This window comes from Pelobates fuscus, chromosome 3, assembly GCF_036172605.1.
Source record: "Pelobates fuscus isolate aPelFus1 chromosome 3, aPelFus1.pri, whole genome shotgun sequence".
NCBI lineage: Eukaryota > Metazoa > Chordata > Amphibia > Anura > Pelobatidae > Pelobates > Pelobates fuscus.
Window position 1 is genome coordinate 51,102,237 of NC_086319.1, and position 20,691 is coordinate 51,122,927.

A 20,691-nucleotide genomic window follows, 5' to 3' on the forward strand; every position below is an offset into this window, starting at 1 on the left:
GAGAGTGGTCCCTTTACAACTTTATCACAATATGAAGCACAGTGACCCTTTACTCAGGGCCGGCCCGTCCATTGACTGCTGTGGAGCCACTGCTCCAGGCAGCACTCTGACTGTGTGTGTACATCTGTATGTATGCCAATATCTGCATGTGTGTCAGTGTACCCAGGACGTACTTGAAAACAAGAGAAATCTCAATGTATCTTTCCTGGTAAAATATTTTATAAATAAATAAATAAATAAATAATACTGACACACATGCCGATGCATAGACACACTAATACACATGCAGAAATACACACACATACAGTTGCACATGCAGACATACAGACACACAGATACAAACACTGCCACACATGAAGATACATAGACCAACAGATACAATCAATGACACATATACAGATACAGACACACAGATACAAACACACATGCATATACACAGACACAGTGCATAGGTAAGTGTTTTGACTGCAGTGCACACACAGACACACGCTACATCCAGTGGCGTACACACAATCCATGGGGCCCCGGTTCAAAACTGACCCGTGGGCCCCCCCCCCCCATCTTCCCCTGATAGACACACAGATACATACAGACACACACACAAACTGACAGGCACACACAGACAGGCGCACACACATACATACATACAAATAGACACACACACACACAATATTTAAGTCACCCTCTTATTTCCTACCTTTTAGGTGCAGGAGGGTGACTTTCCCTGGGGTCCAGTGTTGGCTCAGGCTGGTGGGAGTCAGAGTTCCTACTCTGACTCCCTCTGCTCCTCCCGCGCGGTCTTTGTGTGTTACCTGGGAGGAGTGACGTGCGGTCACTTCCTCCCAGCAGTGATGTCATCACAGGGGGCCCGGTCGCGCTGTTAAAGCGCCCAGCGCTGACCGGGCCCCCTGGCAATCCATCTCCATCAGGTGGCCCTAACAGCATGGGCCACCCGATGGACCCCTTGGACGGCGGCCTCGGTGGTTTGCCGCGTGGGCCGGGGCCGCAAAAGATGGCGGAGGGTATCCGGTAGCAGGGGTCCACAGGGCGGCCGGGCCCCCTGGAGTGACAGGCCCGGTTGCATCTGCAACCCCTGCGACCGTGGTATGTATGCCATTGGCTACATCCCCAGCACCCACAGACACACGTTACATCCCCAGCACACACATAGACGCACACCACATCCCCAGCACACACAGATGTATACTACATCCCCAGCACACACACAGACACATACTACATCCCCAGTACACACACACAGACAAAAACTTAATCTACAGCAAACACATATCACATATCATCCCCAGCACACAGTTAGACACACACTTTATCCCCAGTACACACACAGACACACGTTTTATCCCCAGCACATAGAGACACTACCATTGCAGAAACATATATAGTTTTTTGGGGGGTTGTAGCATTTAATTCTTGGACCCAGGCAGCACAATGTCTTGGGCCGGCCCTTCCTTTACTCATAGAAACTATCTCTCCTGCCTGATTTAGATGGCATGAATGTTGCAGCATTAAATTATACTTCTGCCCTGCAGAACAGTATGGGAAAGATACTTTGTTGCTGTCATTGATCCTTTGTATTTAGAGATAACGTGTGTTTTCTTACCTCATATTTTGAACCATGTTAAAAAATTGAAAAAAGTACATATAGTCACAAGTAACTGCCATAATATTGCCAGAAGGTTAAGGGAAAAAAAACTTGATCAACAGCTGCTGATCCCCAACATATAGAATTGGACTAAAGAGTCAGAGATATCATATGAGAGTACATAATAATTGTTTTAAGGTTCAGAGTTAGCCTACCGCTCACAGAGATGCCTTGCACCATAACCACTTGTAGTGGTCATAGTGTCACATTAATTAAATTATTGTTGAGCCTTAGGCCTGCTCATAACTATAAAATATCAAAGGTAATAGGGTACAATAAAAGCAAAAAAGGCAATATAATAGAATACAAATATGTCCTTGTAAATAGGCTAAATAATATGGAAAAAAAATATTAACCATCTCTCACTGCAGTATTGGTGTAACGACTACTGTCTCCCTAGGGCTGCTTGGCTATTTTATCTGATTTGATCTGCGGTTTATGCTTCTTTCAGCCATTATGGATTCTGTTTCATGATGTGACTATGATGGACCAATTAGGTCTATTCACTTAGAACAACACTCTATAAGTATACATATATTAATTTATAGCAATAAAGTGTTCCTTTCAAAATTGAGTTCTCATCCATTTTTGTGAATAGGAACACTGCAATCACCATAACCACTGTAGCAGAGTATAGTAGTTAAGGTGCCATGGGTGCTCTGGTGCCCCACTTCCAATATAAGTAGTACAAACTCCTGTCCCCAACCTCTGTGCAGCCTAAAGTGAGATACGGAAGATCCTGCTAGACAATGGGTTAAGCCCTGCGCTGTCTGAATTAGCTCAGAGCTTCTGGCTGCTGGGAGAGGCAAGGAATAGTGCCCAGCAAATCCTAGGTTAGAAGACTAGGGTGGCACCAGTGCAGTCCTGGCACCATAACGCATGCTGTAGTGGTGATGGTGCTTGATGTGTTTTTTTATGCTTAGTTTAAACACATGAGCACTTAGTATCACTGCTGAGAGTGGGCAATAACAGCTGGAATTTGTAAAAATCACTGCTGCTATAACACAGCTCACCAGTGCTGTCAATCTGGCTGCCAAGAGTTCTTGACTCCAGGTTGCCTGTCTTTATTTTGTCTTTTATTGTGTGTGCAGCATGTGTAGGCCAGGCCTACATTAGTAAAGGCTCTCTCCTCGCTGGATAGAAACAATCCATGCGCATGTCTTCGACTTTCCCGATGCTAACACTGCCGTGCGGTGTTTAAACGGTTAGCGGCTGCAGTACGGCTGCTGTCAGTTTAGTCAGCAGTTCCATTTATCCGTATGTGATGATTAAAACTGCAGATTGGGATAAACTACTTATCCCATAATCATCTTGCTGGGTCTCCAAACACTTAGAATGACACTCCTGGTTGCAGTGTCTCATTCTGCTGTGAAGGGGTCTGGCAGCAGCTGCTAAGCAGCACACTAAAGGATAATTAAAATGGTATGTCCCTTATTTTTTTATTTATTTTATTTTGTATCCAGTTTCTTTTTTTATTAATACAATTAGTTTGTAGAACTTCCATAATTTATTAAAGTATTATATAATATTTACACACTCTACTTCCTGTCCACTATTCTGTTGCTGTAATTGTTTGTGCTGTAGTTTTAAAGTTCAGTTCACAGTTCTATTTTTGGACTTGTTCAACGTAACTTGTGTTGTGGTTCTACTTTCTCAAATTCTCTTATCTTCCTCTTTTTAGGATTCTCAACTCAGTGTACACTCCATGTGGGTTGCTGAGGTTGGTTTCTGAGTTTCTGCTCATTATTGAAACTACGTCACCGTCATTAATATCCTTGATTTTACCTTTGCAGTCTATTATTGAAATAATTGTTCTACTTATGTATTTCCTTCATTGTGCCTAGCTTATGCACGGTTTCATTTGTATGTGTCTGTTTCCTTATCTTATAATAGTAATTTGATAAGTATTCTATCCCCTTGCAATCCCTTGGCTTTTGCTTTTGGCTATATTTAGCTTTTTAGCTTGTAGTTATGCCCAACACAGGTTTATGTTGTATAAATATGTGTGCCTCATCTTTCAAGGTATTAAATATTTTCTTAATGTACCCAGGTGAAGGAGCTCAGAGAAAGAGCTGCATTTTATAAACATCGCACCGAGGGAACTCACTTCTCCCGGGATCACTTGAATCAGATCCTATCTGCAAACAACAGAATGTGGGATGTGTCTTCTAACTCTAGCAGTGAGGAACAGCTCAGCAACAATATCAAAGCGCTAGATCTCGCAGGGTATGTCCTACAAAGTTACTCATTCTGATTCTTAATTATTATTTGCTTTTTTCAACAACAAAGAAAATATGATTCGAACAGCAAAAAAATACATTCCACGCATTGTTTATTTTCCAGCATAGTTGTATGATTTTCAATGCATGTTAATTATTGACATGGTTATGGTGCTTGTAAATCCCCTGGCATCATCCCATTGTAGGAATTCAGTCCCTTAGCCCTGATTTTGATCAGTTCAGGAAGTGTTTCTTAGGTTGACTGTAACTTTGCCCTAGTTATTCCAACTCATACCATGGTGGTCAGCTCATGCTCTTAGCCAATCACTGCTGCCCATCACTGCTCAACCCAAGCAGATGCCCAGAAACCCTCATTCAGAGTGAAGCGTAAATCTAAAATACTAAACCATGAGCTAATGCCAGGGGACTCCAGGCTTCTTAACCACGTCAGTGAGATTAAGTGGCAATGGTGCTTCGAGTGCCCTTTTAGTAGTCATTTAGTAACCCTGGACTCTCCACAGTACCATGCTTTGCATGGTGCATCTCAGTTGAAAAGATAATATTAATATTCATGAACAATAAATCCTAGTTTGGCCTTGTTTTATTGAATTTCTAGGCTAGATACCACCAACAAGAATGAAAAACAACATGAATTGCAAGTGAAATTAAAACCTACAACCAACACTGGGAATCTTGGGATTTCGGAGAACCCTACTATGCCTGTTAGAAGACGTCTGGTTTGGGATGAAGAAGGCGCAGAGCCAGTGCAAGATGAAGGAACGTTGGAAGTGAATGGGGCTCCTACAGGTTCTCCTCCATGTCCTCCATTGGAGGGGATGGAGGGGGTGGAAGAGAATGGAGAGAAAATAACTAAGAGGTAATAATCAAGATGCTGTTGTCCATTTCACAACCGGCCAGTGCTTCATTTAATTCCTTGTTACATTTTTTTATGTGACCAGGATAGGACCAGGATTTTTACAGATAATAGGCAATTAAGTGGTTTTTCTAATGTCTACATTGTCGCTTGTTGCCTGTTCTGCATTTCGTGAAGAAAATCACATTGCATAAAAATAGTTATTTAAATTTCATTCTGAAATTGGTAGAACTATGCTAAATTAAAGGACCTCTATAGTGCAGGAAAACAAACTCGTTTTCCTGGCACTATAGTGCCCTGAGGGTGCCCCCACCCCCAGGGTCCCCCTCCCGTGGTGCTGAAGGGGGAGGAAGGGGTTAATCCCTTACCTCTTTTCCAGTGCCGGGCTCCCTCGGCGCTGGGACTCTCCTCCCTCTTCTTCCGTCATCGGCTGAATGCGCATGCGCGGCAAGAGCCGCGCGCGCATTCAGCCAGTCCATAGGAAAGCATTCTCAATGCTTTCCTATGGACTCTGGCGTCTTCTCACTGTGAAAATCACAGTGAGAAATGCGTAAGCGCCTCTAGCGGCTGTCAATGAGACAGCCACTAGAGGCTGGATTAACCCTAATGTAAACATAGCAGTTTCTCTGAAACTGCTATGTTTACAGCAAAAAGGGTTAACCCTAGAGGGACCTGGCACCCAGACCACTTCATTGAGCTGAAGTGGTCTGGGTGCCTATAGTGGTCCTTTAAGTGTTATAGGAACACTGCAAACTCCTAAACAGTGTCCTACCCTTATTTTACAAAAGCAAAAATATTCAAGCTTTAATGGCAAAACTTCAGAGTTTGCAGATTCTTCAGTGAGCTCTCTCCAAACTAGGAACTGATTCAGCTAATCACGTTACTCACATCATTTTCTTTAGCTCTGCTGAATATAGCCTCTACCAGACACATTTCTGGGAAATGCGTTTTACTTGCCAGCTTCTTGCTATGCAAAGTTAACTGGGAAGAAGCAACTGACAGGGTGGTCTTGTGGATGAAAACTAATTAACAAAAAACTTATAAAAAAAAAAAAAATTATTTAAAAAGAGTAAAATTGTTAATATTGTCTTTTTAAACAGTTAAAATAAAGTGTCCTATTAGTGATAAACAAAACTGAATTGAAAAAGTTCTCTGACTATAATAGTGTAGATAATTTGTTATTTTAATAAGTTGGTACAGAGGTACAGCAGGTTGAGGCTTGAAAAAAGTCACCCCAAAACACATCTCATTTTACAATCATTTAAAGAATTAAATAGGATTTAGAAAGTGCTGTAATTGGAGATCTAATTATTTTTAATTTCTTGCTATTTAACCCCTTAAGGACCAAACTTCTGGAGTAAAAGGGAATCATGACATGTCACACGTCATGTGTCCTTAAGGGATTAAGTGAACTAGTTTAATTAGTATGATGATGTTTGTACACACGTATGCATACATTCATGATCGCCTACAAACAGAATCTAATTTTTTTTTCTTGTGACCAATGTAGAGAATTTAGGTAAGCTGTAAATCTGCATAGCATAATTGTAATATCTATAATTACATATATCTCTAGCAGTGACATCTAACTACTTAGATCATATGTCATACATTTTTTTTCTTTAAGATTACATGCACACTCTTTGACCCAAACGGACATTCCATGGTATTCTCACAATTTCCTTTAGTTGCCATCGTCGTAACCTCTTTTTTTCCCCACTCTGTCAGCGTTGGTCTGTATTTGCCCTTCGTTCAGTATTAGCTGTGTTGTGAGTCAGCAGGAAGAGGTGAGCTACACGGTGTTTACCAGAGCACGTAGTGGAACCGTCTGTGCAGCCACAAGACTTGATTTCAATTTTGAAAGGATTTTTTTTTTTCGTCAAGTTGCAGGTTTACTAAATTATTCTGATGAAAAGACTTGCAGGTAGGACATTCCCGAGAGGTGGAATGGAATATTTAAACTAATTAGAACGGTCATGTTTTATTTTCTGGATTCCTGTTTCATCACAGAACAGACAAAAAAAAACAAAAAGGAAATCCTTTTAGTCAACCTTTCGAAATTATATTATCATGAAAACTCTTTTAATACATTAAGTTTTTATTGATAGTGCTATTCGTGGGATGTAGCTGACTTGCTCCCTTAAAGGGCCACTACAGACCCCTAGCTGAAGTGCTTTGTGGGAAAAGTGTATCCTCTTTCTTTTTTCATTTTTGAAAGAGTGAAGATTTCAATAGAAATTGGCACTTTTATACATTTATTTTGTTACATCCCCCAGCTGCCAATCACACAACAGGTCCTGTTACATCCTGGTTTGGTTAATTCAGTGGAACTAAACTCAAGAGGCAGCAATTGCCCAGAGAACTTGCCTTGCTGCATCTTCTCATTGAGCTGCATTGCTAAATCTGTGATTGGACAGCCACACAATATAGGGGATGGGTTAGAAGGGGAGGGCCTGAAAGGTTACAGACTAGATATATCCTGCTTTTGCAATCTGTTTTTAGAAATACCTCCAATTAAAAAATACCTTACTAAATGCATATATGTTTTCAATGGGAATATATCTATTGTACAGTTTTCTTTATATATTTTTTTTTGTATTTGGACAGTGGATAGTTCCTTTAAAAGGCGACTATACTGCCAGGCAACAGAAAAAGATACAAAAAGTCACAACACTAAAAATGTTTTGAGATTAAATGCATCTCCTGGAAATACATATAGTACTGTGGATAATCCCTATGTAAAAATTGAATACCAAATGGCTATAGACAGCAGGTATATATCGCAAGATCACATGATCAATAATAAATAACCTAATAAGCTCCTATATATCAAGGGTATGGAACAGGTCAGAGTATCACATAAAGGTGTAGTTAAAAAGTATATAAAATTAGCTTTATTCAAAGCGGCTCTAAATAGAAGAGAACCACCACATGTATGTATGTATGTATGTATGTATGTAAGTAAATTATATATATATAGGCAAATAAGAAAAATAGGGAGCACTCGCAGGTCTTCATATAAGTGAAAAATGGTGTTTAATTATTCCATTAGATGTAAACAAAAATTGATCGACGTTTCGACCCTGCCGGGTCTTTTTCAAGATCGAGTGGAATATAGTATTTCCCTATATATTGGACGTCAGGGATTCAGCACCCAGGCAGGAAACCTTTATTTCTTTAAAAGGAGAGTGCCGAGCGTTCATTCTATTATATATATATATATATATATATATATATAATCGTGGAAAATGTATTCATACTTACCGTAATTTTATTTTCCTGGCTATTATTCATGGCAGCATATACACATGGGTTAGCTCCTTCCCTACAGCCGATAGGACAGGAAAACCACCAAGGTTTTAAAAGGAGGCTCCATCCCTAAGGTCCTCAGTCAGTTTACAAGCTCTACAGTACATAAATAGAGACATTAATTGGTGGGAAGTATATGCTGCCATGAATAATAGCCAGGAAAAGAAAATTACGGTATGAATACATTTTCCACTTTCCTGGCTAATCATGGCAGCATATACACATGCGGAATACCCAAGCTTACAAAGGGAGGGACAGAATAGCCAATCAAATAATCAGAGTAATTCAACATAGATAGAAGAATGAACTGAGTTAAGTACTTGAGTACCAAATTGTGCATCATAGACTGTTTTAATGAACAGTATGAAATGCCAGACAAACGTGTCTAAAGAGGTTCAAATGCTAGCTTACAAAAAGTGTCAGCAGAAACCATTGCCATGGCAACCCATGATGCTGCAACAGCATTAGAGGAGAGTGCCCTGATACCCTCCAGCACAGATAGAGAACGGACGTGACGTCCAAATTGTGCCTCATTAATTGCTTCAATGTCCAATATGTAATGCAGGACAGACTAGTTCAAAGAGGTCCAAATGCCAACTTTACAAAGTTTCAGCAGAGACCATTGCCATGGAAGCCCACAAGACGCTGTAACAGCACTAGTGGATAATGCCCCAAATCCTTTGGTACAGGTAGAGAATGGCATTGAAAGGCTCTCACTTTAAGCAGGATCTCTGGTGCTACATGCAAGACAACCATATCCTGTTGAAATTCAGTGAATGGGGGTACACAGGATCAAGCCTGGAGTTCACACATTCACCTTGCTGAGGTACTAGTCAACAGCAACGTCTGCGCTAACATCATGGAAGCTCCTGCTAGAGGTTCAGCCAGAGTCCGTGAGACCAGTTGTACGTCACATATTGGTTTCAACATTGGAGGCTTGAGTTCAATTGTTGCTTACATGAAGCAAAGCACCAGGGGCATCAACGCTCAGTCGGTATCCATCAGTACAGGTAGAGAATGACATAGATAAGCATTCACCATAGGCAGGATCTTCATGTGCCAAATGCAAGACGACCATATCTGTTGAAAAGTAGTGAAAGGGGGTTCACAGGATCAAGCCTGGAGTTCACCCATTTTCCTTGCTGGGGTACCAACCACCAGCACTTTCTGTGCTACCACCATGGAAGCTCCTTCTAGAGGTTTGAATAATGGTTCAGTCAGGGCCCGTGAGACCAGTGGTACGTCACATATTAGCTTCACCACACTCAGTGGAGGCATGATTTCAATCAATCCCTATATGAAGCAAAGTGCAGCCAAGTGCTCCTCTAGAGTGTTATAACACAGAACCTTTCAAGGCCTGAACGAGGAGTAATTCCAACAGACAAAAGCATGTCAAGCTTAGTAAATCCTGTATAGGATTGTAAGAGGATCTCAATGACCGTCTCCGGGATGCCTATACTAATATGGACTCCTTCATCAACACCAGAACTTGAGGATCTTGGTGTGTCATGGGGCCTTGTAATAGGTCTGGACGTACTGGAATTTCCCTTGGAGGTTCCAGAATCATCTTATTCATCATAGGAATTAGAGTCAACACGGTCTTCCACTGTCACCTTTTGCATTGCCTTTTTAGGAAAGTCGAAAACAGGAAAATATGTACATCAGACTAAAATTCTAAATTTGAGTCAATGTATCCTGAACCTGAGCATTCTGGTCCTAGCATGTAAAAAATACTTCTGGACCTGGTAGTTCCAAGAAATGGCCATCAGATCTATGTATGGTATCAGACAATCTGCGTCAACCCCGAGAATATGTCAGGACATGGTTGCCAATCCACCTTGTCCACAGTTCTTCGGCTCCAGCAAACATCCATTGTATTCTGAGCCACTGTTTGTTCTTCTGTGCCCTGATCATTATGGGCTGGATTTCCATCAATACGTATCTGTGAGACCCATCTTGATAGATATAGGATACAGTTGCATTGATATTTGAGCAAATTTGGACCCACTCGTTCTTCACCAAGCCTCTGAAGTGAAGAAGAGCCTTGAAAATGACAATTCCATACAAATGAATGAAAAGATTGTGCAACATGGTCCAAACACTGTGCAACCAATCTTATAAAAACTGAATTCAAGCGAATAATTGACCAATGAGGTACTGTTCACTGGAAACTCAGAGATCTAATCCCTATTTCATCTGCCAGGGTAAGGTGTAACTCCACTGATGGGGACAGAGTAAGTGGCTGGCTCCAATAATCTCTCTCTTGTTAGACCAAGATAGGAAGGATCTGTAAGGAATCCAGAGATGCCATTGGCCCATCTGACAAGTCTGATGGTGGAAGCCAGGATTCCTAGTAGTTGCATCTATTTTCTTGCGGTTACCAAGCAGAAATGAAGAAACTGGGAGAGAAAACCTTCACAATCTGTGGAACTGTTCCTGAGATAGGGAAAAGCAGAGCATAGAATTTTCCACTCCTAGTACTGGAGGAGATATGTTCATTGCTGAAGAGCAAAACGACTGCTTTAAAGTTACCTCTGGAGTATTCCCTGTAGGGCCAGTAGCTCCATGTATCGCAAAACGACTGCTTTAAAGTTACCTCTGGAGTATTCCCTGCAGGGCCAGTAGCTCCATGTATCTCAGAAATACTGGTCATTGGAGGTTCTCCGGTCAGACTATGAGGAGCTGGGATCCTTGGAACTTCCATCCTGAGGTACCAATATCTTGCAGCCCTCATTCGCCTTTTCAATGTAATTATTCAAAGTTTTCCCAAACAGCACCACCCCTTCAAATAGAATGGTGTAGAGGGCAGACTTGGAGGGTGAGTCATCATCCCAGAAACAGAACCATAATGCTTTCTTAGCTGCTATAGATAAAGCCATTTGATTCAGAGAATATCCTAGTTACATCTAGGGAAGTTTCTGTGAAGAAGTCAGTTGTAACCTGAAGACTTCAGACTGCCTCTTCAATATTGGCTTTTAATATCTCTCTCCATAGTAGCCTTTAGATCTTTAATCGCATATTTCATGTTTGTAGAAACAGCAGCGGAAGTCACAGCTGGCTGGCCTCCTGCAATGGTAGGCATAACATTTTGGACAGGTCTGCATCCACCTATGATCCATAAGTGCAACTTAGGTAGTGTAGTTCTGGGGTTGGAAATAACTTCCTCCACAGGGTAAAGCCTGGCCTCTTTTCTTACCCCTAAGGCCTCTGGAACTTACTTTGTAAGCCCTGCCCGCATGTCATGTGGCTGCACAGTGATAGGTCATGCTGAAGCGACAACCTTCTGGAGGCAGTCCGTGCATAACCGATTCCTTGCACTGTTTTCTCCTCATAACCAGATCCTGGTGAAGAATCAGACATCTGACAAATAATAACTAAATATTACCTGTGGTAAAGTATTAAGTAAAAAGTGCTCTGTTAAATTCTATAAGAAACCAGTGAAACAACTTTAAAACAGGCTGAAGACAGCACTTATCCATGTCTGGAGACCCTGCAAATACTTACCTAATAAGTGTGGTATGTTTACTGTAATTTTCCCTTTATTTTAGGAACTTTCTGGCAATTGCCCTTATCCAAGATGGCTGCCACAACTTGTCTTCCCTAAATGCACGTCATCTGTATTAGGCCCATTAAGGCACAAACTGCACACATGTGGGCCTAATCCGAGTGTGTTTGCTGTTTAGAGACCAGGGAAAGGACTCTGTCTGAAGCCTACATGGCCCCTAAACACCCCGGGAACCAGGAATAAATCACTGGGACCAAGGGGAAGCAAAATAGATAACAAAAGTGCCTGCAAGGAAGTTTAAAAGGCAACCAGGTGCAAAAAGTCAAAGTTTAAAGGCACCACAGTCTAAAGGCCTCAAGGTAAAAAAATGTATCACAGTTTCCAAAATGTAACAGTTTTCAAAATATATCAGTCTTCAAATGCACTGCAGTTTTCCAAATGTACTGCAGTTTCCAATGACTTGCGGCATTACATGCAACAGTATTAAATGCAAATTTAAATGAAACAGTTTTAAATGCCACACAGCTTAAATGCTTCCTAGTAAAAGCACAACCGCATAATGTACCACAATCTTAAAAATAAGGTACAGCTGTATAATGCACTAGTTTAAAGATATCAAAGCTTAAATGCATCACAGCATAAAAGCACAACTGCATAATGTACTACAGTAAAACAGGCAAATAAAGTAATGAAGATAAAAAAACATACATGTCCGTAAGTAAAGGGAGCAAATTGCTCACATCCTAAGGGCTGTAGGACAGGAAAAAGACTGAGGACCTTAGGGATGGAGCCTCCTTTTAAAACCTTGGTGGTTTTCCTGTACTAACGGCTGTACGAGAGGAGCTAACCCATGTGTATATGCTGCCATGATTAGCCAGGAAATATATATATAATTTTTAACTACACCTTTATATGATACTCTGACCTGTTCTACACCTGTTATATAATGTTGATCTTGCGATATATACCTGCTGTCTATAGCCATTTGGTAATTTAATTTTTACATAGGGATTATCCGCAGTATTATATGTATTTCCAGGAGATGCATTTAGTCTCAAAACATTGTTAGTGTTGTGACTATTTGTATCTTTTTCTGTTTTTTTGTTTTTCATAATGGGGTTAAGCCCCTGGAGTCTCATTTCGGTACCTAAGATAGGTGGACACTCCTGGCAGTGTTCCTTTGGGTATAGCACCTTTAGTGGTGCCCACTATCTTATATTTTGTTTGCTTATAGTGCCAGGAAGACAAAGTTGTAATATAGCTCCCTATTGTGTCTGAATTTACGTAAGTAAGGGTACTATTTACATTCTTTTCTTCCAACCTTGTTGTAGTGTTTGGCTTTGTTAAAAAAATAACCTGTATGTAAGAAATCCAAGTAATTTAATTCATTATTTTATTGTCAGGGTCCCGCGGTCTCCCCTTCCCTTACCTGTTGGCGAGCGGTATCCTCACAGCCCCAGACGGCGCTCGCATCCTCCTTCTCGTCTCCCAGCGGCAGCATGTATAACGCTGCACGCTGGGAGACCGTGCATTCATACAAACGCCGGGGTCAGCCACGTGACCCGGCGTTAAAGTCACAGCACTACAATCACAGTGGGAGGTATAGATATCTCCCACGTGTGATTGTTAATTCTGATTGGAAATTATCCAATCAGAATTAAGCACAGAATTTAAATACTTACCTTTCCTGTCTCTCAGTGCCCTGTTGTGGTCTTTTAAACCTGTATTGCTATTTGCTCGTGTGTCTCTCTGGTTACCGAATATTTGGCTTGTTATTCCGATTGTCTTGTATTCTCCATTCCTTTTGACCTCGGCTTGTTTCTCGTTCTTCTGTTTTCTGGCTCCCTTTACTCGGCTTGTCTCCTGACTATTCTTAGTGTGCTTAACCCGGCCATTCTAAGGACCGGTATTGCACTCTTTCCTATCTGTGACCTGTTAGCGTGTTAGGTTCCCGAATCGTGACATTTAATATGAAATAAGTACAGAAATAAAGCACACTACTGCATGAACAACCAGTGGATATTCTGTACAAAAAAACCCAAAAAAACACCCCAAGGCAATATCCTAAGATCGATGTTAAGCTATGCAGGTGTTGGTGCTTTCATCACCAAATATGCTAAAATCTGAATAAAACTTGTGTTAAAATTTGTCGGGATCTGAGTTAAACTAATAGGAAACCAGCGTTCTTCTTTCGACTCCCTCTGTCCAGAAAGGTTTATTATGCCAAACTATTTTCTGGATCACTATTTCAGTTTTCTGTAGAATTTGGATTGTGGCCCATTTGACAACCAGGACATACAAAATAACTGTACACATTATTTTATATTACAGGGCTTTTAAAAAAAAAATTTTGAATGGTGACGTTATGTGACACAGCCTCCTTTTTCATATAGAATTATTTTTATCCTACCCTGTTTTTCATTTAAAACTGTTACAAATGCATGAAATTCACTGAATTTTTGCGATGTCTTGTTGCAGGCTGGATTCTACAAAAATAAATAAACCAGACGATAGGTCTGAATCTACCTCGGTTAGTTCAGATGTGACTGGGAGACTTCCAACCCCCAAACTGAAATTATCTGGAAAAGTCCAACGAACACATCATGATCTGACAACACCGGCATCAGGTAGCATCTCAAATCGTTACACTGGGCAGATAGAAAGTGATTTAGCTCTTGGAAGGCCAACATTGCTGTCATAATGAGCTCACATATAAAGTATTTTCTTCAGTGCACTTCTACTAGTTACATTTCATGCTAGATGTGTAGAGTTAAAATATTGGGTCTAATGTTGTTTGAATAGTGAGTTCCATCAAACCCCAGAAAGTATATTCATATTGGCTGGGCAACCCACCTAACAGTTGAAAATAAAACAAAACACTTTTCTCAAGGCATTTGATACGGTTCCTCACAATAGGTTAGTCTTCGAATTAAAAGAAATTGGTCTAGATAAATATTATTTTTCTTGGGTAGAACATTGGCTTAAGGATAGAGTACAACGAGTTGTCATTAATGGTAAATTTTCAGGCTGGACAAAAGTTTTAAGTGGTGTCCCTGAGGGTTCTGTTTTGGGACCGATTCTATTTAACATATTTATAAATGATCTTGAAATAGGCATTGAACGCCATGTTTCAGTGTTTGCAGATGACACAAAACTTTGTAAAGTAATAAAATGTGAGCAGGATATTGCTTTGCTGCAGAGGGATTTAGATAGATTGGGGGATTGGGCACTAAAATGGCAGATGAAATTTAATTTAGAGAAATGCAAAGTTATGCACTTCGGGGTCAAGAATGCACAAACAACTTACACCCTAAATGGTAGTGAATTAGTGATAACCACACACGAGAAGGATTTGGGAATTGTTATAGACAACAAATTAGGCAGCAATATGCAATGTCAATCTGCAGTTGCCAAGGCCAGTAAGGTTTTTTCATGTATAAATAGGGGCATAAAGTCTTGGGATGAAAATATAATTTTGCCTCTTTGTAAATCGTTGGTAAGACCACACCTTGAAGATGCTGTGCCATTTTGGCCACCTGTTCTAAAGAAGTATATCATGGCACTAGATAAAGTGCAGAGACGAGCTAGAAAATTGATAAAAGGAATTGAGCATTTTAGTTAAAAAATTTATATCTCTTTAGTTTGGAAAAACGGCGCCTGAGAGGGGATATGATAACATTATGCAAATATATTCGGGGCCAGTACAAACCATTATCTGGAAATCTATTCATAAACAGAGCTATACATAGGACACAAGGTCACGCATCTAGGCTGAAAGAAAGATAAAGAAAAGGTATGGAATTCTCTGCCTGAAGAGGTGGTTTTATCAGAGTCCATACAAATGTTTGAACATCAATTGGATAAATAATTGCAAAAACATAACATACAGGGGTTTAATTTCTAATTAGTGGGGTAATAGCTGCTTGATCCAAGGAGACATCTGACTGCTATTTTCTTAGTTGTTGCCAAATTGGAAGCGCTTCAGACTGGGTTTTTTGCCTTCTTTTGGATCAACAGCAAAAACATATATGAGGAAGGCTGAACTTGATGGACGCAAGTTTCTTTTCAGCTATGTAACTATATATGTAACTTCCTTGACTTACTTTTAAACCCAAAATGGCACCCTACATCGCACTGATAATTAAAGCACATTGAAAACACCTGTGTGTAGACAACATGTAAAAGTGTGAATTTGTGATTTATGTTGATTGCACTATGAGAAACCTTTTCTAAAACATTAAAACCTTAAATTGAAATCATGCTCTATTTATTTAAGGAACTGGTTTGACTGGTTTGTATATATTTAAAATTGTTTCACCTGGAAGAATATCTTTATAATTTCATTGATTTTTGATGTGTGCCATCCAAACATTTCCAAGGCAGTTTAAAATATTTAATGATAAACACAAACCCAAGCATTACAAATTACCATATATATAGCTACAGCAACATAATTGGGATTATATACAGTAATAACAATAAATAATTGTAGAAGTTGTGCAATCAAATTCACTCAGTGCTTAAAAATGGGATGGCCCTCGGTACCATGACCACTATACTAGGCTGTAGTAGATATGGTCATTGGAGTGTTCTTTAAAACAAAGTAATATGTACAGGGCGGCAAACGTAAATATGACATTATTAATAATAACTTGTTGATCTACGGGAGACATCCATCTGCTACTCTGAAGCCCAGCAGATGTTTAAGGCCAAATTGTAAATTTCTTTTATATGTGGGGATTTATTTATTTATTTTCTTCCTTTTTAAAGGTATTTAAAAGGACTGTTAGTTTGCATGTAGTTCTTTGTGTCAGCTTAAATTAAAATGTTTGTGTGTTTGTTTATAGGTGGAGCACTGTTGGTTTCCCCAGCAAAACCTCATTGTCACACACCCGAACTGACAAAGAAGAAAGGGGCATGTGAAGGGCACCATGCTGTAACTAAACCTGTATCCAAGGAATATCATAAGACGGTAAAACAGACATTTACATGTATAAGTACATGAGTAGACTACACAAAACATGGCGCTGGAAATGTGGGAACATCAGAAACAGATTTTTTTTTTTTTTTTTTTTTTTTTATTTTTTTTTTTTAAATCTTTATTTTATTCGTGCACAGATATAACAGACTTGTTTGCACTGCCACAATAGCTGGTGCAAGCAAAAAATATAGACATAGCTGAACATTTGTATGGCATTTGAAAACTTTGCACATTTTATGTTTTAGGAGTCAGAACAGGAAACAAGCTAAGTTATAAACAGTGAAGGTGATCAGACTGATCAGTGTTCCATTAGTACAGGTTAAAGATAGCTTGGAAAGGGTGAAAGGTACGACCAGGGGAGTGAGCCACGCTTGTACGCTAGCAGCCTGCTTAACGTGTAGTGTACTCTTCCATTGGTTAGGTTTATACTTAGATTAATTCTAGGCAAAAATAATTACAAATTAGTATGTGTACAGGCTTAAACGTGCAGCTATGGTTAAACGTAGGCTATGTTATGGCTGAGGGTAAGGCTGCCGTAATTGAAAACATGACATGTTATGTGTTGTCACAGGTTGCATACAGATAGATATCGCTGGTGCCAATATAAAGCGCATGAGGGTTCTCACTGGTGTAAATTTAAATTTTAACATTTTGTATGATATCGCTGGTTACCAATACAACATATATAAAGGTTGCTGTTATAGCATAGATGAAGTATATCACTGGATGCCTTTTAGAAATCATTGTTATACATTAGCTTATCAAGATCATCCGCCTGGGTATCAACGGGTGAGTACATAGCAGTGTAGCAGTAAGTCCTGAGGGGGGCACGGGTACCTCCCTCGGGGGCATGTGGCACTGTTAGCCGATGCCTTGGTTCGGTAGGTCCGTGCTATCCCTGGGGTTCATCAGATGCTGGCCTCGGTGCTTTGCCTTGCAGAGTCCTTCTTGTCTGGTGTAGATAGAGACAGCTAGACAGTCGCTTAGGGCTGTGATGGCGATGAGGAGGTTAATCCCTCGAGCTTGTGCCAGAATGCTGGTCTGTTCGCTGCAGGCCTGGTGACCTCCGGTTATCTGCTGCTTCCCAGGTTTGGGCCTCTCGCTTGAGTTCCGTCTATTCTGGGTAGTGCCATGGTGTCTCGGATGTGGGAATCCCCTCTTGCCCTGGAGCTGTGGGAGAGCTGGCGCTCGTAGGCCACGAGCCTGGGAACCTTTGTGGTCCAGGATCGGCCCTTTCGGGTTGTTGCAGGGAGGTAGATCCGGTCGCTTGTAGTGTCGTCGTGCCCCTCTCCGCTTATGTGGCCAGCGCCTCTGGGGTACTCCCCAACTTGCTCTCAGCCCAGGAGGGCTCAGGATGTGGGGGATAGATGTAGGGCTCTTAGAGTTGCCCTGAGGAGGACTCCCATTCTCCTGTCCGCCATCGGTTCTTACCCTTGTGGGTAGCGTTTGGCCATGAGTCGCAGGCTGTATGCGTGCCTGTAGTTTGGCCCAGAAGCGTTCGAAGATTAGTGTGATGGAGTCTTTTGCGCAGTGCCCGGTGTCCCTTGCATCCGGAGGCCGCCGTCGCTTGTCCGCCATCTTGGGCGTTCCCGTCCCCTCGTCTCTTATGGTGGTCAGTGTGTCATTCTGTTGGTGTAGGGTTCGGGGCAGCCCGCCTGGTGGGGACCGGGATATCCCCCGCCGGTCCATAGGGGGGGGGGGGTGCGTGTTTTGCACTCGCTTGTCAGTGTTGGGATCAGGCGGGAAGGCGGCCGTCCCTCCCCTCCCAATTCCACTAGGCCTCAGATCGTTGCCACGGTTCCCGGTCGTGTCTTTCTTCAAGAGTGGTACCGGCATGTTCACGGTTGCTTCCCCCAGCCTACTGGCAGGTTTGTAGGGGAGTCGTAACAGTCGGTTGTCGGTTTTCTGTAGAATTTGGGCCTATTCTGCAGGAGCTCATGAAATGTGCTTCCATTCAGTTTGCCTGCTTAGCTCCGCCCCCTTGTTTTTTTTATTTTAAATATAACCAACCCAACTTTCTGCTGCAGTGTAATGGTTGTGACATCAACATAAAAGCCTTCAGGTTACCTGAATTGAAACTTGAATATATCTATTATCCTGATCTTGGCTTGTTCACTGACTGTTTTTTTTTTCTTCCTCTTCTATACGTTAAGCCTGACCACCACTCTAAGGTCCAGTAATACCTCTATCTCTTTTACTTCGGTTGCCTACTCAAAAAGAGATAAAAAACGTATTTGTTCAAAACAGAAAAAAATGTAGTAACCATGTAGTAAACAGACATTAAAATAGCTAGAGACATGCAATATGAAAATGTTCTTTGGAATTTTTGAGTCACATTACAAGCAAATGTGTATCTTGTTTCTGTTCAGCTATATGTTTCTCTTGTTAGTAGTTTGGTAATGATTTGTTTGACCTGATTACTGCATGGATTAATCAAGGTTTTTCAAGGAAAGGATTTACATTTCTCGGTAACCAGAAGTTGATTATGGAACTTTGTTAATTTGATTGTGGTTCAAACAAGCTCGAAATGTAAATTACCAAGAAATTGGCTATGTTGGTATACAGTTTTAAAATGACAAACCTCCTACTGTGGTCTGAAGAAATGTTACCCTGCTATGAAGGCTCCTGCTATGCAACAGTAAAATTTAGAACCTTCCCCATAAACTGTATTCGTTCGTATTATCCGAAGTTTTGGGTTTGAATTAACACAACTCAAAGGGACCCTCAAAGCACTAAAACAAATGATCCTCTTAATGGGGTAATATACTGATAACACAGGCCTGGTGTCCCCTTACTCTATAGATGCACCCAGCAGTTCCATAACTGTATTAGGACTTACCTGCTTACCTGATCAGGGCCACTGGACCGGAACTCTACGTGGCCCACTTTCGTAAAGCAATATGGACACTGCCCACTCTAGGGTCGCATCCTTTAATTGCATCACAATGCACTACATCACTTTCGGTTTCCGATTGGTCTTGTCACCCAGGAAACCTGATTTCCGCACCTTTTGTGGTGGCAGGGTTGACTTGGACCAATTGAAACACAGTTAACCCTATTTAAAACTGTTTTGTACCTAGTTTTGGTCCGTATCAGGCTTTCTTTTGTAGTTCCCAATTAGTGCGTTCCTTATATTCTTCTGCATATTCTGGTTTGACCTTGGCTAGTTTATTGGATTTTGTGTACATCTGTATCCCTGACCCGGCTTGTTATATCTTTTCCTCTTTTCTGTGATTCTGATCTGGCTAGTACCTCTGATTACCCATATATCCGTTATCCTGACCTTGTCTTGAATATTGACTACGATTTTTTTCCTATTCTATACGTTAAGCCTGGCAACTTTGAGGTCCAATTATACGTCTATCTCTGTTACTTATTTTTGCCTTCCCCAGTTCTGCATGTTTGGGTGTATTAACTGCCTATTTAGGACTGCCTATTTATGGGATAATACCAGACCCCAGATACCAAAATGAGAGGCTTAATGTGCAAAACTCAATTTGCACATATAAGAGACGTTTTATTAGACTCAGTTTTACAAAAGGAAAGAAAATCTAGTAGAAGCGTTATGGACACAGTGAGGATAATATCACATTATTCAGTCTTTCTGTGAGATCACATTTGTATCTCACGTGGGTGGGAGGCTCCTGGTAGGGAACAATGCTTTATGCTGGCATAACAAGGCAATTACCGGCTATGGAACTTTACATTCCTCTATAGCAGAGGTAGGCAACCTTTTGACACTCCAGATGTCATGGACTACATCTCCCATGATGCTGGCAAAGGAGAGATGTAGTCCACAATATCTAGAGTGCCCAAGGTTTCCCACCCCTGCCCTAGTAAGCATATAATAGTTAGGGAAATGTGGCTAGGGCAGAAAAAAATGTATTTTACTTCTTAATGACAGATAATTGAGCAGTGAGACAGCATAGACATGATCTATAAACCAAAATCACTTCTTTAAGGTCACCATAAACACATAGACAAACCTACCTTGTTTACTTGTTTTTTTTTTTTTTGGGGGGGGGGAGGTTGTGCTTTGTATTTCATTTAATAGCGTTATAAAGTTGAATAAGAAGGATCAAAAGTTTAATTGTGATATTGAGTTTGTGAGAATATAATTTATATTATTGGTTCATTCTA

At 40.8% G+C, this 20,691-nt stretch overlaps 1 protein-coding gene across 2 annotated transcripts in view; it reads left to right on the forward strand.

Annotated features, from left to right (window-relative positions):
* The window catches only part of MDM1 (Mdm1 nuclear protein), a 37,279-nt gene that overhangs the window by 12,478 nt on the left and 4,110 nt on the right, over window positions 1–20,691 (forward strand). The window contains exons 8-12 of one of the 2 annotated variants that reach the window (XM_063447038.1): window positions 3,345–3,383; window positions 3,714–3,889; window positions 4,499–4,759; window positions 14,049–14,197; window positions 16,418–16,542. In XM_063447038.1, coding sequence (XP_063303108.1) covers window positions 3,345–3,383; window positions 3,714–3,889; window positions 4,499–4,759; window positions 14,049–14,197; window positions 16,418–16,542 — 750 coding nt within the window. The remainder of the gene's footprint in view (window positions 1–3,344; window positions 3,384–3,713; window positions 3,890–4,498; window positions 4,760–14,048; window positions 14,198–16,417; window positions 16,543–20,691) is intronic. The other variant, XM_063447039.1, reaches the window with a different exon arrangement.